The 18,796-nt window shown below is 38.8% G+C and overlaps 1 protein-coding gene across 1 annotated transcript in view; it reads right to left on the reverse strand.

Annotated features, from left to right (window-relative positions):
* LOC137298557 (protein hobbit-like) overlaps positions 1-7,784 on the reverse strand; it is a 59,211-nt gene extending 51,427 nt beyond the window's left edge. Inside the window, exons 1-2 of the mRNA XM_067830860.1 lie at positions 7,623-7,784; positions 641-764 (exon numbers count right to left, since the gene is read on the reverse strand). Of these exons, the coding sequence (XP_067686961.1) occupies positions 641-764; positions 7,623-7,681 (183 nt within the window). The 5' untranslated portion in view covers positions 7,682-7,784. The remainder of the gene's footprint in view (positions 1-640; positions 765-7,622) is intronic.
* Between the last annotated feature and the right edge of the window lie 11,012 nt (positions 7,785-18,796).

The following is an 18,796-nucleotide window of genomic DNA, read 5'->3' on the forward strand; positions in this document are numbered from 1 at the left end:
TACAAGGTACCTTGATACTGCTTGATATACAGGGTACCTTGATACTGCTGCATATGTAGGGTACCTTGATAGTGCTATATATAAAGGGTACTTTGATACTGCTAGATAAACAGGGTACCTTGAAGCTACACATATCGGGTATCTTGATACTGCTAGATATACAGGGTACCTTGAAGCTGCATATATCGGGTATCTTGATACTGCTAGATATACAGGGTACCTTGAAGCTGCATATGTAGGGTATCTTGATACTGATAGATATACAGAGTGCAGTGATACTGCTAGATATACAGGGTACCCTGATACTGCTAGATATACACAGTACCTTAATACTGCTAGATATACAGAATACCTTGATACTGCTAGATATACAGGGTACCTTGATACTACTAGACCTACAGGCTACCATGACACTACTAGACATACAGGGTACCATGACACTACTAGACATACAGGGTACCTTGATACTGCCAGACATACAAGGTACCTTGATACTGCTAGACATACAGGGCACCTTGATTCTGCTAGATATACAGGGTACCTTGATCAGATGTAAAATCTAAACAGTGAAACAAGATGGAAACTGTCATAATATTTCCACCAATATAATAAGAATTATCTATAGGGAAAATACACTCACCACACTTAATCCTCTCTTAATGACGATCTGCACATTTCCAAAGTTGAACAGGCCAATCTTCCCAAACTTGACCTGGATGTCAAAGTACTTCTTCAGAATGAGAGAAATCACCCAGGCAATAACCCTGTAATGGAGAAATGTTTTTCTGTACAACTTCATCATGACCAAATACTCTGTCTTACCAGTGTCAACCTCGTTTAAAAAACACTTCACTTTAAAAGCCCAAACTTAAATTTTAGCAACATATTCAGTTGTTACTTGTCCTTGTATATGAACTGGTATAACTGTATCTTACTGTACCATGTGTAATTTTACTAGACACAGGCAATATTCTAGCTATACACCAGGATTAAATTCAAGTGTGAACCAGGCAGTCCAGTAATTGACATTTTGAACATCTGGCCACCAGTGTCCGAAATAGCCAGGGACCCGCTAATACATGGGTAGTAAAACTCCTATCGGGGAGTAACTGCTCACAGTCATTGGCCCAAATGGTGAGTGACCTTTCATGGTGTCACTTTGTACTTATACCACACTCTCTGACTTGTTAAGTTAAAAAACACTTTTAAATCATGCAAGATTTTTTTAAGGCCTAATAAATGACAGTATGTTACCTTTTTGTGATCTTTTTCATTGTCTCTACATTCAAATTTCGGGCTAGTGAAACATGTTGTGCGCTAGTAACACTGAGGTATAGCTAGCCTGACTGACTAACAAACCATGGAAACTATTTCACACACTGGTGACCACCGACTACTGTAAGTCTTACGACAAACATGGGTGGCTGAAGAGCAATTGTATTCAGTGTTCACAAGAATATTACCTGATCATCTAAAACATGGAATATGACTAACATGAAAGATGCTAAATAACAAACTGTAACTATTGCCATAGGAACACAAAAATGAAGCCAAGGGTATTTAAGTAACTTGCTCTCCAAATGTTCAACAGAAGACAGTCTTTTCCAGAAATTCTTTTTTATTTCAGAAGTTAGTTAACAGGCCTTGTGAAATTGTAACAGTCCCAAATAATTTCCAACTGTGATATCTAACAAAAATTGATATTTTACATTTTTCGTCCAAAAGAAAATATTTCAGCAGTTCAGTTACTTTAAAGAACTTGAATAAGTCGACATGGTTAAGAAAGTTTATAGCATTTAACTGACACAAAATTTGAAAAATATTCCAACAAATGCGCACCTAAAACATTTTTAAAGCCAAGTATTTTTCATAATCAAATTTCCTACACATCACAAAGTATATACTTTCTGGTTTGTTTGTGTAACATCCAAAACTCTTTGTCCAATTGTGTGAATTAAAACCTAGACAAGGAAATAGAAGTGAAACCTTTTCATTTGATGTTATCTGATATCTCCTAATCTGATGACAGAAGGAAATGTTACCACAGTAATCTCTTTCATTCAGTATGATAGGCAGCTAAATCTGTGGAATATTTCATTGTCAATGAAAGCTGTAACTCTTGCACAAATAACACGGAGTGGCAGTTTTTTCATCTGAGTGTATGTGTAAACAGGTCCTAATGTCATAAATGTAAGTTAATGTTGCAAAATTGTAATGTTATAATGTTGTTAATTTTCTCATAATTATCACAATGTCAGTCAGTATGGTTTCATGCTGCTTTCAGCAATATTATAGCGATATCACAGTGGGAGACACCAGCAATGAGCTTCACACATTGTACCCATGTTGAGAATCGAATCCGGGTCTTCAGCATGATGAGCGGACACTTTAACCACTGGGCTACCCACTACCCCTATCATAAAGTGACAGGGACGATCTATTAATGGTAATGTGTAGTAGTTATTAATCTATTTACAAATATTATGGGTTAACATATTAATTAAATTCTTATGGGACAGAATGTGTCACCCCATCGCTCATCATAACTGACGATTTAACTGGTAGCCAGAGGATATTGTGGGTCCAACTGCTCCTTACCGGACTCTGCTGGTTGTAATGAGCGATCAACTGGATTGGACCAGTTTGTGCTTTTGTTGACGATGTTAACTTACTACATTACATGGACTGTTGCTAATAACATCAATCACTTCACTATCTGGTCCAGGTTCAATTATACATAGACTACCATAGTACATTACTAAGTTCAGAATTAAACAACATACAAACACAAGCTAATTACAAGGAAGGTTGTTGTTGTTAAACACAACAATCAGGAATATTCCAGACACATGATGGCAGTCTAGAAGAAACAGTCACGACCTGACAACCATGTCATTCATTTCATAAGCATTCATTATTTCTTTTATTTAAAGAATATCAAATTTAGGGTGGGAATTGCAGAGAATTTACATACTGCGATATATTGCGACTCAAAAGCATATATTGCGATATGTATTGCAATATATTGCAATAATATGTTTTGCACAAAAAATACTTATACTTGAGTTAATGCTTGATTTAAAAAGCAAAAACACGACAAAATCACTATGCTGGATTACACTTTAACAAAATCTTTTAATCATGTCAAAATGAAGGAAACAAGGAAAAGGACAATGTAACATCAACACAGTGGTTACTAGTATCTCCACTCTCGAAAAAGCCCCGGGATTGTAGACAGCAACTTGACCTGGTCAGGACATATCAGAGATCACTAGTCATTCATGAATAAATATTTATAACATTCAGATCCAAAACATAGTGAAACACTTGAACAAAATATTAAGAACACAACTTCAAACCGAACTTAACTTGGTTTCTGACATGAAAAACGGAAATATCTGAAGATTTCCAAGTGTTGCGAAGTTTTCCTAATGTATGTCAACAGTCTAAGTAAACTTAGCTTCACTACTTCTCGTTACACTCCACTACTGAGTCTAACAAAACCTTATGGGAGGTCGCATCAGGCAACCTTTGAGATTGACCAATCAAAAAATAGCTTACATCATGAAAGTGGACATTCACACATACCTTATGAACTTTTTATCTAGAAGAGTTTCCGAATGCTATCTAGCGTACGCTCGCTTCTGGGTGACGCACACGGTGTACGTACAACCATGACAATGATGAGTAAACAGTCACTGAAAATAGTGTTTTTAGCAATATTCAAGGATGTCATCTTGCAGAAATATTAGCTAGTGGTAACCATGTCAACTGAAACCCCAAAGCGGATATACTGCAGGTCAAATAACTGTGTATATGCATATTTTTGTTTGTGAAGAGATCTGTGTCAGATCTTTGTAAGTCTCTCCGTTCCCTATGTGGTAGCCATTGTCTGATTGCTTAAATCTATTTAACCATCTTGCTATTGATTGGACGGTCATAGGTCACTCAAAGGTTACCTGATGCGACCTTCTACTAGGGTTTGTTAGACTCTGTTGTGGAGTGAAACGAATAACACTGAGTCAAAGTTTACTTCAACTGGCATGTAAAAACGCGTTTTCAACCAGGGTATCACAATACATATTGATTTCATGTCTGAACCGTTAAATACCGGTAAACTACTTTTATTGCACAGTCCTATTTTAAAAAGTAATCCCTACATAATTTTTACACATTTGTAGCCTAGAAACACAAAGTTCAATCACTATCTTTTCATACTATGCACTGCTGCTCAAAAACGGTGAAAAGGCATTTTACAAATGTAACTTGGTAACAAATTATTTTAAATGAAAAAAGAGGGAGTAGTACATTCAGTCATAGTGAATCACTATCAACATGTGATCACTTCCTGTCGATGATTAATAAACATCAGTAACCTGCTGGGAGAAATTTACTGTTTCCTTTTGAAGAAGGAATTATCATTGTGACAGTAACTTTTGCACACAGTGACTCAATGTTATCTTAAGCCATCAGCTGATCATTTGAATTACAGTATAGTACTTATCAGTGTTTGGTGCAAATATCTCTAGCAATTTCTGTGTCCCTTGCCGTGATGTTGGAATACTGTTAAAAGTGGCATTATGCCATATCCACTCACTAAGTCAAATATCTCTAGCTGGTACACTTACAACACAAAATATGCAGAGGAGGCCAAAGAAATGAGTGAGAGAGATAATATTCAACATCCCAAAGGCAATATTTCAGTCATACTGTGGTGAGAACATATTTGATATTGAAATGGAAGATGTGAATATTATTAAAACCTGTCGACAAAGGACAGTAAAACAACTGGTATACCACAAATACAAAAAAACTAGAGTTGAAAGTTGAAACTAATAGCACTATTTGGACAATACAATAAAAACAACTGGCTATAGATCACCAACAACTGAAAGTAGATCACCATACTAGGAACCAAGGGGACTTACAGTACTTTCACTACCTGCAAGGATACTAGCTGGACTTACACCATCTCTTCAGCTGCTGGTGATTGTGCTGAGCTTTAGCCAGTATTGAAATAACAAATTTACTACGATTAAAAGTATGGTAGTGCTAAACTGACCTTGAATTTTAGGGAGTTGAGTACCCTCTCAGGAGGACAACAATCTTACAACACTTCAGCCTCTTTTGAGGATACAGCCACTAACAACTGCAGGTGTTGATTTATAATACCATGGAGGCAAAGCAAATGTCTGTCATTTTTACAAATAGCTTGATTTTGCAAGGTGGGTATCAGTTCCTTATGGGTCAAGAACATGCAGGTGGCACAAAAAAAGAGAAATAAATCAAGTATTGATGAAGTAACTGCCAGTTCAATGTGCAATAAGAAGCACTAACATTCGAAATAAGGGCTCCTGGAAAACTACGATTATCTTGGGGTTCTTAAATTTGGTGTTACTTTTACATATTTTTCTATTCAACTATGTAAAACTTACCATTAATTCAATTACCCATTAACTAACCATAACATTAACCCTATTAAACAGAGAAGGGAATATTAATTGACCTTGCCATCCAGTCAATCAACAAACTAAATTCTCATTTCATCATAATCAGATGTGTTATTAGTGCATAGATGTCATCTGTTGTTCTTCTTTATGTTGGTTATTAGCAAAACATGAATCACCTTGGCAAAGTCCAACAGTTATAACAAAAACAGAATGAAATGAGAACCAAATCTATGTTAAAATCTACGACATGGCTGCATATTGTGGGACCATATGTGGCGCTAAGCTGTTTCAGTAGGAATTTATCCATGATTCTAACGTTGGTGCCCCTGGCAGCAATACTAGGGGAATATCCTTATTTTGCTCAATTAAGAAGAAGCCCTATTTATCATCAGTATAACAAGAAGTCAATATCCCCTCCTACGGTGTTCTGTTCCTAAGGTGGGGTTTCCAGATGGGTGGGGTCCGAGTAAACAGGGTTCAACATTCATGTAAAGGCTGGTTGTTGTGTTGACATACACACACAGACTTACACTCACAGTTATACTGAAGTTGTGTGATCATTCATCCTACCTACATCTGTCTGACTCTTCGTCAACACTTGCCGTACATTCAAGACTACTTGCTGTGAAATATTTAACTGTTTCTCACAGAAAAACAAGGCTTTGGTGAGTTGATATTATATATGTGACACATTACTTCAGATTTGACTCAATTGCATTGAACTAAAAACCTCTATTGTGAATCATTGTATCTTACTATTTGTCTGCTCAATACATATTATTGAATATTTTAGACTAGTCAATGTTATATTTTGCTGGTTCATAGGGGGTTTCTTATACCTTTTGTCAAGGCAAATTGTTAACCGTAATAAATATACATATTGGAATTACATAGACGAGTACAGAAAAAACAATAACTAAGCAATTACCGAGGGTGATGCACAGTACTGAAATGGTGTAGTGTATTGAAAATTCAGATAATCATTTCAGATCCTGGAATGAATCAGTAATCATGTGGACAGAGTGAGTGTGTTTTGTGCCACTTTTACCAATATTTCAGCAATATCAAGCTGCAGACATTAGAAATGGGCTTCATACATCATACCCATGTGGGGAATTGAACCCATGTATTCGGCATGACATACTAAGCAAACACTTTAACCACGAGGCTACCCCACCTCCCCTGATCATGTGAACAGTGGTCATGACTGATGGATGGAAAATGTGACACAGACAACTACTTTTGGTGCACTGTGGGTAGAATTCCCATATATTTGCGGATCTCTATGGATGTGGTATTTAGGGGTTTCGTTGTCAATTCTATACATTTGTGCATATTGGACACACATTTCTACGTCACATGAAATACTGCATTACAGTAAGAACACCCTTACTGTTAACTCAGAGCTTTATCCAGACACATCGAGACGCTGATATTGCTGTAATCCGTTTGATTTAAATAACCATTCTGACCATAGTTACTCGTAAATCCTGAATAACGGATTCATATAGGACCAGTAGAGAAGCTGTTCCACTGTCAAAAACGTAAGACATATAGGAGCAACATTATACACTGAGTAGTCTGACTTAGTAAATCGATTGATTGCATGCCATCGTATAACAACAAAGAATATTGCTTGAAATAACAATGATTTGTCTGGTACAAACTCATTGATACACTGTATAAGAACATATAGTTTGTATAATGCTGAGACAGATGTAAAACACAACCAAAGTAAATCTAATATTATTTCTTTTTCATTTTACATTTTGAATAACTGACACTCATGTTTGACATAAAGGTTGCCTACAACACATATGATCACATATATAAACACGTATATCAAAGGATAATTCTTGTGAAACATGTTACAAATTGGGCTGACAAAGCATATGAGATTAATTACTCTTTGCTAGAATAATTCATATAATTAAAACTTTCTAAAACATGAACTTCTTAATTAGTATCAGCAAATGATTGTGAAGCAGCGAGTGGAAAATCTCCACTTAATACACTATTATTGATCTATAGTTACACATCATGTAATTTCACAAATACATTCACATGACGAATGAGTAATTAACTGCATATTGTCAGCTGATTTCCAAGCTGAAAGTTTATTTTGATAAAACATTGCAGACGAATTTTTCTGCCTCTATCAAGACAAGTTACCTGCTCAGAAGCCAGAACAGAATACCAATGATAATCAGTGTCCACACAAAAGAAGGCATGGTTATAGCCAATGTTCAGCTATTCTTCCGAAATGTGTACATGTGTCACTCATTGTTGTAAACATATTTGATTTCCTCCCACCGAAACGGGCACCTGTCAGCTGCCATGTTGTTTAGAAATATGGGTCAGCGGAAGTACTACTTTACAAAAACTAATTACATAAGTCATTGTGAAAAACCCTGAAATGAACGTGGTGCCTCGTGAACATTAAACATACTTCTCGAAGTTCATGAAACGTGAAAACAATGTAGAATAATAATAGCAAATAATTGTATCTTTATATTAGTCATGATTCATGTAAATAAATCACAGGAGATTGACATAACGGTATATATGAGCTATAATACAATGACATGTTTACCGGTTGTTTTTATTTCATATAGAAATGCGTGAAGCCTATTTCTAGAGTCCCCCGCTGGTAAATTGCTACAAGCAATAAATAAAAATAAATTCAATCACTCCTAACAGAGGAAACGAGTCATTTAATGGCTTCACTGTTTGGGGGATTTAGGGATGATGATGATGATGATGATGATGATGATGAGTGAGTTTAGTTTTACGCTGCACTCAGCAATATTACAGCTATATGGCGGCGACCTGTAAATGATCAAGTCTGGACCAGACAATCCAGTGATCAACAACATGAGCATCGATCTGCGTAATTGGGAACCGATGACATATGCCAACCAAGTCAGCAAGTCTGACCACCCGATCCCGTTAGTCGCCTCTTGCGACAAGATGAGTAGCCTTTTATTGCAAGCATGGGTTGCTGAAGGCCTATTCTACCCCGAGACCTTCACGGGTATGATGATGATGATCAACAGACAATCCAGTGACCAACAGCATGAGCATCGAAGCGATATGGGTCAAGCAAGTCAGCAAGTCTAACCATCTTGAGACAAGCATGGGTTACTGAAGGACATTATTCTAACCCGGACCTTCACGGGTCCTTGGTAATACAAGCTTTACCTTGTCATCACCATCCCTACGTTCGTATGTTGTCTGTAATACGGCGTTCATCACATTCACAAAGTCAAAACAAATCATTAATAATCATGATTTATCGACGTGTAGTGACCAGTCGGGGCTCAAAGAATAAGGATTTTCAGACCTGACAAGGGATGGACCCTGACTGTAAGTCGTTGGCAGCGACGAGACTGTGAGAGGGATTAAGCAGGTTTCATCACAGCCGATGGAAGGCAGACAACAACTTCAACGTGTTATGAGACAAAAACAAACAAACAAAAACAGTAAATAAAAATCATCCAAGAACTCGCCATAAGGCGGCGGTCTGTAAATAATGGAGCCTGGACCAGGGAACCCAGTACTCAACAACATAAGATCTGAGCAGATACGCAGACATGCACCAACGATGTCTATGAGCCTGTCTACCCGATCCCGTTAGTGGCCTTTCATGACAAGCATGGTGAAGACCAATTCTAGCCCTGGTTATCAAAGGTTTTGAACGTTGGGAACCCATCGCCCCTATGCAGGCTCCTTTCACTTCCGTACTGGTTGTTTTATGGCTGACATTTAAAATGCATTACATTTTACAAAACATTTTAAATCTACCCTTTCTGGTTTTCAAACTAGACTGCGGACTAAGGTAACGTTTCTTTCGGTTTTTCGGTTTTAGACCTACGTTCATGAAGCTTTACTTTTATCTGCATTAAGCTGGCCATGAGCTTTTACCATTCCCGTAAAGACAGCATTTTTGTTGAGATGTTTTCCTTCTAAGACAGGACGTAAGCGTACTGTCTTAAGCTGTTTCAAAAAAGGATTTGAATCTGGCCTTTTTCAGACAGACAGACATGTTTTTTTCAGTAAAAGGTCATTGGGCAATAATACAGTCAGATTCATGTGCACGCATCACATGAATGTTACACTACAATTTATAAAAAAAAATGTACTGCTAGTAATTCTAATTTGAACACAATATAGAAGAGACATTCTTAATCATATTGACATTAGCAGGGTGCATTATATGCATAAAATTGTTACGGAAGGTGACTTAAATATTTCACAATATATACTATCAAAAAATAGAAACTCGTCACGTACTTTTCCCCTTCTCTGCATGCAACGCTGAAGCTCGAAATGAAAAAAAACAAACACAAAAAACAACCCAAACTGTTTCATATCTAGAAATTCAAATATTATGAATCTCCTATCTCGGTGGATCTTCAGGTCAATGTGAAAGGAATTATGAATGATTTATTTTACGGTTTTTTGAGCTCTCGGGTCATATATCAACATCTATTTAGATGATGCAATAAATCATATACCGAGGAAAGAGTCAGTTTCGTGTCTACATAAACGGCAATATACACATTCAAACAAATGTTCATAGTGAGATTGATATTGACTCCAAAGTTTCTACATATCAAAGTATGTAAAAAACAGGAACGTGAAAAGGAATTAAAATTTGGATTATTTCGTCACTGCTATAAATGTGAGCATAGGTAGAATGACACTAACTATCTTGTATCTTGTATCTTGTATCTTGTATCTTGTATCTTGTATCTTGTATCCGTATTGTCAGGAAGGTATCCCATGATCATATAAACATGACATGACTTATGTCGACATAAATGTTTAATCGGTACTCGCAGCACACCCATCCGTTTAGAGTCTTATTCACAACATGTGATTATTTCTCATTCCCCTCCCCACCCCCTTTTCACCACCACCACACATCCGACCCCATCCACCCCCATCCTCACGACCCCAACCCACAGTTCTGAGCAGTCATTTCCATATGTTTTCGGAAGGCCGAGTTTATTTCGCATTATGACGAAGGGATGTGGTGTATATGAGTTTTAAACGGCTGTTCATGCGACAGGCGAGAAAACTATCAATGTTTCTCAATGTCCCGTACTCGTCACGTATTTTTTCCTTCCACTGCAATGCTAAAGCTCGAAAAATGTTTTATGTCTAGATTTTCTGAGATTATGAATCCCTATCCAGCTGGGTCTTCGTGTCAGTGTGAAAGGATTTATTTTTTTCAATTGAAATTATGCATATCGATGTCTGAATGTAGAAGTGTGTGTGCGGGTATGCGTGCGTTCGAGTGTTGCATGCTGACTCTTCATATATGTATATATCGAGATTGATCAAGATATTATGCTGAAAATACTTGTTGTTTAATTTTTGGTGAGGTGTATATATTTGTATATAAACACGTAGACAAAGTCTACATCGACCGCAATATGACCCGAGCCATCCAATGTGTACTATAAGAGTTTCTAGGTCGCCACACATACGCAGTTGGTTTGACATATTCATTCACGCTATCTAAGATATCGATTAATCTCTGAAAACGTACTACTTTTTAGTACAAATATCCATTTAAATGGAAGGGAGACCCATATATTTCACAGATGTTCATGTAATTGAAGATTCCCGATACCATACTCGTCCCGCAATTAAGTAAATATTTTTACTTGCCACAGACTTAGACCCTAATTAATTCAATGACCGTAGGTAATTTTACCAGTCTACTTCAATCTGGCTTAGGCCACGGGCGTAGATCACGGGTATGTCTGTTTTGGCAGATTTAGACCACAAGTAATTTTACTGGCCACAAGCTTAGACCACACGTAATTTTACTTGTCACATACTCAGACCATCAGTACTTGTACTTGCCACAGACTTGGACCACACGTGATTTTACTTGCCACATGTTTAGACCATCGGTACTTTTACTTGCCACAGGCTTATACCACACGTGATTTTACCTGCCACATGCTCAGACCATCGGTACTTATACTTGCCACAGACTTAGACCATAAGTATTTTACTTACCACAGGCTTACACCATAAGTACTTGTAATTTACCTTGTCACTCACTTAGGCCATAAGTAATATTACTTACCACAGGCTTACACCATAAGTACTTGTAATTTACCTTGTCACTCACTTAGGCCATAAGTAATATTACTTGCCACGGGCTTAGACCATAAATATTTTAATCGACCATAAGTATTTTTACTTGCCTCAGGTTTAGGCCATGAGTAATTTTACTTGCCACTTGCGAAAAAGGATGAAGATGGCACAGCACAGGTTGTTGGCTCTTGTGCACGTGCTTCAGGAACACCGGGCTGTCCGTTTTTCTGCACTCCTCCCTCGTAACAAACAGTGAACTCAGTCTTGATGATAGTTTTTGAAGCAACATTTTTTTAATTTTTAGAACATAAATAAAACAAACACTCACAGGTTCCGTATGATGTTTTGATTGTGAACAGGGCTTCATTGAGTATTTTATATTTGTTGGTTTTCGAGTTTGACTGCAATTCATGGTCCCGCTTTTGAGACAAACGGACTATAGGTAACATCGATGCAATGTGACCCGGTGTGATCTCGTGTGTAGAACAGGATATTCGACGTCACCACATTCACAGCTGGTTTGACAATCATGCTCATTCACGCTACCTAAACTATCGATTACTCTCAGAAAACATATACTTTTGATGGAATGATAATCCATTTAGTTTGAAAATGAGTCCCAACGAGATGGGAGATTCCTAAACCGAGGAAAACCTGTAGACTTCTTTCATTTCAGGCTTTTGAATTGCAAACACACATAATGGAAGTAGGAAAACGGGTTTGGGGCTAAGGGACAAAATATTTCATTTGAATAAAAGTGCATAAGGATGTGCTATAGTGATACAACACATGGAAAGGACACCGTGTAATTTGCATTATTGAACATAAAGGTGAGATATTATAGCACGCGGATAATCACCTGTGTTGGCGTAGCATTCTTTTTTCAATACATTATAATGGGTACAGTTACAGAATACCGGATACCTTGTGTCACGTCACCGTGACGTAAACCCAATCTTACTCTAACCCTAACCTCAATGTAAACCTGCTTGCTTTCAAAGATAGCAGAAAGTGTCCGGTATTCTGTAATCAAGATCTTTCTTCGTGAGCGCCTGGCGTGTAACAACAGGTGGAGCTAAATTTCGCTTCTCTGTATTTATCAATCTAAACCAATCAATTTATTATTAGCGATCTGGGCCCAAAGTCATCGCCATTCATGGTAACAGCTGGCCAAGCTCGTCTGTCACAAACAACACCTTCCTGTGTATGTGATTGTTTGAGTGCATCGTTTCAAGTGCGAATAGATTTCTCTTATTTATGCACCCCAATCACCCAGATTTCACACATTTGAGTAACACTGAGTTTTGTGAAATACGCATGTTACATCAGATGAGTGAGTGAGTGAGTGAGTGAGTGAGTGAGTGGATAAGCGAAGGAGCGAGTGCGTCATTTCATACGTTACTCTCCTGTCAAGAAAACTGTCCCAGATTTAACCACTCTACCGTCGCATCATAAAACACAACTCACTCCTTACTTAGAACAATCAATCACACAACAGCCTATAAATAACACTGAGTTGTGTGAAATACGCATGTTACATCAGATGAGTAAGTGAGTGCGTGGATAAGCGAAGGAGCGAGTGCGCCATTTCATACGTTACTCTCCTGTCAAGAAAACTGTCCCAGATTTAACCACTCTACCGTCGCATCATAAAACAGGATAAGCGAAGGAGCGAGTGCGCCATTTCATACGTTACTCTCCTGTCAAGAAAACTGTCCCAGATTTAACCACTTAACGTCGCATCATAAAACACAACTCACTCCTTACTTAGAACAATCAATCACACAACAGCCTATAAATAACACTGAGTTGAGTGAAATACGCATGTTACATCAGATGAGTAAGTGAGTGCGTGGATAAGCGAAGGAGCGAGTGCGCCATTTCATACGTTACTCTCCTGTCAAAAAAACTGTCCCAGATTTAACCACTCTACCGTCGCATCATAAAACACAACTCACTCCTTACTTAGAACAATCAATCACACAACAGCCTATAAATAACACTGAGTTGTGTGAAATACGCATGTTACATCAGATGAGTAAGTGAGTGCGTGGATAAGCGAAGGAGCGAGTGCGCCATTTCATACGTTACTTTCCTGTCAAGAAAACTGTCCCAGATTTAACCACTATACCGTCGCATCATAAAACACAACTCACTCCTTACTTAGAACAATCAATCACACAACAGCCTATAAATAACACTGAGTTGAGTGAAATACGCATGTTACATCAGATGAGTAAGTGAGTGCGTGGATAAGCGAAGGAGCGAGTGCGCCATTTCATACGTTACTCTCCTGTCAAGAAAACTGTCCCAGATTTAACCACTCTACCGTCGCATCATAAAACACAACTCACTCATTACTTAGAACAATCAATCACACAACAGCCTATAAAGAGCACCTAATCGTTCAGGCAGATATGATAAATCCCGTATAATGAAACACGATACGATAATATTGGCGTTGGTTAACGGGACAACAGTGAAGCTACGGATGAGAACTATTCTTAGCAACTCATGCTTGTCGTTAAAGGCGATAACAGGGTTCGGTAGTTTATCCGCACTCAGCAATATACCAGCTCTGTGGCGGTGGTCTGTAAATAATGGCGTCAGACAATCTAGTGACTGACATCATGAGCATCGACCTATAAGGCTGGGATACGATGACATGGGTCAAGCAAGTCAGCGAGAATGACCACCCGTCAGAAGACTCTTACGACAGGTATGGGTGGCTGAAGGTCAGTTCTACCCTGTAACTTTGCGTGTCTTTGGCATCGCCCCAGTGATGCAACGTTAAGGCAAGGCGTCTCCTCGGAAAGCCGAAAATCCGTGCTTGATCCCCAGTAAGTTCATAATCACAGACAGACAGACACTTTATTTGAGTCTCACCTCTACATCGCACATATGTTCATAGAACAAAATAATATAACCTTGAACCTGTCTTTACAGACTCAAGAAAGACAACAAATACGAAAATAAACAAGGATAAGATACAAAATACATATTTCCAGAGAGTATGTGAAAAGGCATGTCGCCGCTATAGGGTAAGAAAGTCGCCGCTTTAAGATAAGAAAGCAGGTTTGGGCTTTATTAAGAGACGCTTGTGGATTGGACAGTAAAATCTAATCTTACCAAGGTCACTGAATGACATAAGACTAAAGGCAGGTTGCTCACGTGTACTAAACAAGGCAAATCTCTTAGTAACGTGGATGACAGTTCAACGAATGTAAAACATTCCCAAATCACCTGCATTGTGGGTTCCAAGGGGGATTATCCTCAATACACACCTCCTTCATAGTGCAGGAGACACTTCATCATTGCCTGGAGAGGAATGATAAAGTCCAAGTAGTCTTTCTCAAATGCACCAAAGCTTTCGGATACAGTGTGGCACGAGGGGCTTCTTTGGAAACTAGAAAAGCTTCATATACCTTGACCAGTCTTGGACAACACACGCAATGGCATGACGAGCAGTGTTGTGGTCAGCGGACCTATGTCAGAGTGGTTAACCCTTGAAAGGGGGTGAGGCAAGGGAGTGTGTTGAACGCAAAATTATATCTCGTTTACACCAATTATCTTTGGCAAGCCCTGGAGTCGACAAAGAAGGGATCAATGGTGTTTAGACCTCCACATTGCAGCACCGACACAAGCTGACGACATTACATCCTATGTTCAGGACCAGAGCCCCGTTTCACAAAACTCTCGTAAGCCTAAGGTCTCGTAACCTTTCTCGTAGCATTTCCACCTCCTATGTTACAGTATGCCAGGTACAAATGCTACGAGAAAAGTTACGATACCTTAGGCTTACGAGAGTTTTGTGAAACGGGGCTATGGTCGATCTTTGTGAGACATTTAGCAAACAATGGCGATTCACCTTCTCACCTGTCAAGAGCAATGTAATGCTATTTGGAAAATCGAAAAAGAAAGACTGCAACATAATCTTCTATGAAAAAGAAATACCAATCTCAGACTCACTCAAGCATGTCGGAGTGACTCTCGGTTCAACTCATGGGACAGGACGGTCAGTGCAAGCTCCAAAATGAAATCTTCCACAATGATACAGATGAAGTCTGGCTGCCATTGCAAAGGTTTAAATTCCATCGGCAGCGAAAACTTCGTAAACATGGGGCCCTATTCGGCTCAGAGCTGTGGCGTAACCTCACCAAAGGCGAGATATTACCTCTTGAACGAGCCCATGGTTTCTGTCTAAAATGTGTCAAGGCCTACCAAGACTAACAAAAAAACAGACATGTATGACTCTATGACTCGTGGATAGGAAGGCGTCCTTTGGGAGCAGCAATACAGAGTTGTTCTTCTTTGGTATCCTCTGCAATCCCCAGCATCATCACCTTGCACACAAGATTTTCCTCAACAAATTCCATGCCTTAAATAACAACTGACGCAGACATAGTATCTAGCATCCTGCCCTGCTTGCCTCCATCATCCTGTAGGAAGATGAACTCCAGTTGTACCAGTGTGTGTGCTGATCGAGGGCTCCTACGGCCTCTTCCAATCTTTTGACTCTTAGATCCTTGACCTTTTTTTCCTTATGACGTTCTTGTAATCTCCTATTGTGGAATGAAAAAGAGTACATGTATATAAACTCACGTATGAAAGAAACGTCACCAAAATTATGTTTTATCTTTTATTGTACCTTTGTACTCCTTTCAATAAAAAACGAGTTGGAACAACTTACCTGGCAACTAACAAATACTACGCATTGAATTACACGAAATTTATGTGATTTGTGCAAAAAATGGTGATTTTGCACGGAATTTTGGTAAATACCTTCGTAAAAAGCTGCATTGAATCCATCCAGGTATAAAATGTGTAGAGACATGAAGAGGTCAAGCACCATTCCACGATTGGGCCTACCTTTAGAATACAACACCACAAACTTTAAAGACACGTCATAATACTATTTTACGTAATTGCAAGTGATTTTGTTCAAAAGCAACAAGGTCCTCAAGCTCAGCGAGTGCGTATAAGCTCCGCTCACTGATGTTTCATCTCTACCATCCATGTCATTACAGAAACCCAACGATGTTGGGAGTTTCCAGTGGTAGTTCCCGGCGGATGCGCAATTTTTCGCAAGCACCAGTTTTAAATATTTCTTTTTTTCTTTTTTGACTAATATGCTCATATTTCTTTGTATTAAGAGGTGCTGAGATGTTATATTTTGTGTATTTATATATTTTGTATGTTCAAATTTAGTAAGAATGACTCACATTGGTCACATTGTTTTATTATTCGCAGTTTTGGTCAATTAAAATAATCTAAATATATTCTATATTTCGGTTTCAAACGTAACTATTTGGATCAAATGAATTATAACTGTAAACGAATATACATACATATCTTTGTCATTCAGTAGTTTGCACCATTGCAAGGACATATTTATTTTTCGAAGCGGTAAGAATTCATTACACTGGATACGTCAGCCATTTTCGTGCCGGTTCGGTGAGCGTATTCTATTTATTACAATTATTCCAAGGGTTAGGGTTAGGGTTAGGGTTTAGGGTTTAGGGTTAGGGTAAGGGACCTAATCCAGTATAGTAGGAAAATGCATGAGTACCCAATGTTTTCCTTTTCCATTTGTAATACTTTGTTCACAAAGAAAAACGGGAGACCAAAAACGTCAAAAGTTAAATAAACGATGAAATGGTTTAATGTCGAAATTTAGCGCTAATGGAAATCGGCCTCCAGCAACTTTCACCTCTAGATCTACATATTTTCAATAATGATTCGAAGTCTAACTCACCCTCGCGCCGTCACCAAACATGCCCATGTCTCACTCATTCCTTAGCGCGATCCACACTATCCTTACTGGGTTCCCTACAACACTTTTCTGTCACGAAAGCACAGAATGATTTTTATACAAGCACGACATTCACGCATGCACCTTGAAATCAACGTCTGACGCCTGACGTCAACAGCCGTTTTCAGTTCGAACTATATCGGCTCAATCAACACAGCATGGTAGATCTATCTTGTAGATTACGGAATAGGACGATCGTGCTAAATGATATCGGGACCACTTGGCAAACATCAGTAGAATGAAAGCATGAGGCACCAAGTCTACCCGTAACCTTCGTAATTGTCCGCAACCAATTCGACTCTTTCCGTTCATTTCCGTGACTAGCTAAAGTTGCACATTGTGCAACAATGTGGACGTAGCTCAGTCGGTTAGCTGTCGGGCTAACAATCCGAAGGTCGCGGGTTCGCGTCCGGCGGGTTCTCACAAACTGGTTGCCTGTCTCACTGACATGTGACCTACGGCTGGGAACGTCTTCACGGGAAATTGTGGTGCTGAATTCTAAAGGTGCTCCGTCGGAAAACATAAATATAATGTTTCCACCAGCGATGTTAGTTGCATGACGTAAATGCAAACCAAAACTCGGGATGCAACAGAGTAGTGTACTGTAACAGTCTGTACGAGGCAATGACAACTGACATGCATTGTGACGTAATGCAACAGTGTTCGATTACGAGGGGGCAAACTAGAATAGTACAATGACGCCACCACATTGTGACGTAATGATTAAGGTGCACATTATCGTCTGGTAAGGTACTGTTGGCGTTTCTGACCATTCACCGAAGCATCTTCGAATTGTTTAAATTTGTTGCACTGAGCAATGTCCCGGGAGCACGACCTCAGTCTGTAAACAATGGACCAGACAATCCAGTGGTTCACATTATGAGCATCGAGATACACGTGTCAGCGGAGCATGTGACAACCTTAAAATTCTCTCCCCTGATGACAAGCAGGGAGTAGGATAGCCTCGTGGTAAAAGCGTTCGCTAGTCACGCCGAACACCCAGGTTCGATTCCTAGCAAGGATGAGGATGAAGACTTTTGTGGACAGAAAACTTCTTTCTTTGCAATGGATGTGACGTTTTCGGTGTAAATTCCAACACCGTTGTCAAGCAACATCTTCAACATCTTCTTTTGCTTGATAATCTGCACCTAAACGTCGTATCGAGACGGGCGATCGCCTTCTCCACTAAGCTGTTCCGTCGGCCCTTTAGATCGCTGAGAATGCACTACATGACATAAAACAATTTTATCCATATTCCTGCTGAATGGGCAAAGGAAGCACTGATCAAAACTTCGTTACATAATACAAACTATCAAATATTTTAATGCTGAAAACTGCGGTGGTCCATAACGTATTGTTGTTGAATAAAAACAATACAATAATTCATAGACGGAAACAATTATTGCTGTCTTTCAAA

Source organism: Haliotis asinina, chromosome 1, assembly GCF_037392515.1.
Source record: "Haliotis asinina isolate JCU_RB_2024 chromosome 1, JCU_Hal_asi_v2, whole genome shotgun sequence".
Classification (NCBI taxonomy): domain Eukaryota; kingdom Metazoa; phylum Mollusca; class Gastropoda; order Lepetellida; family Haliotidae; genus Haliotis; species Haliotis asinina.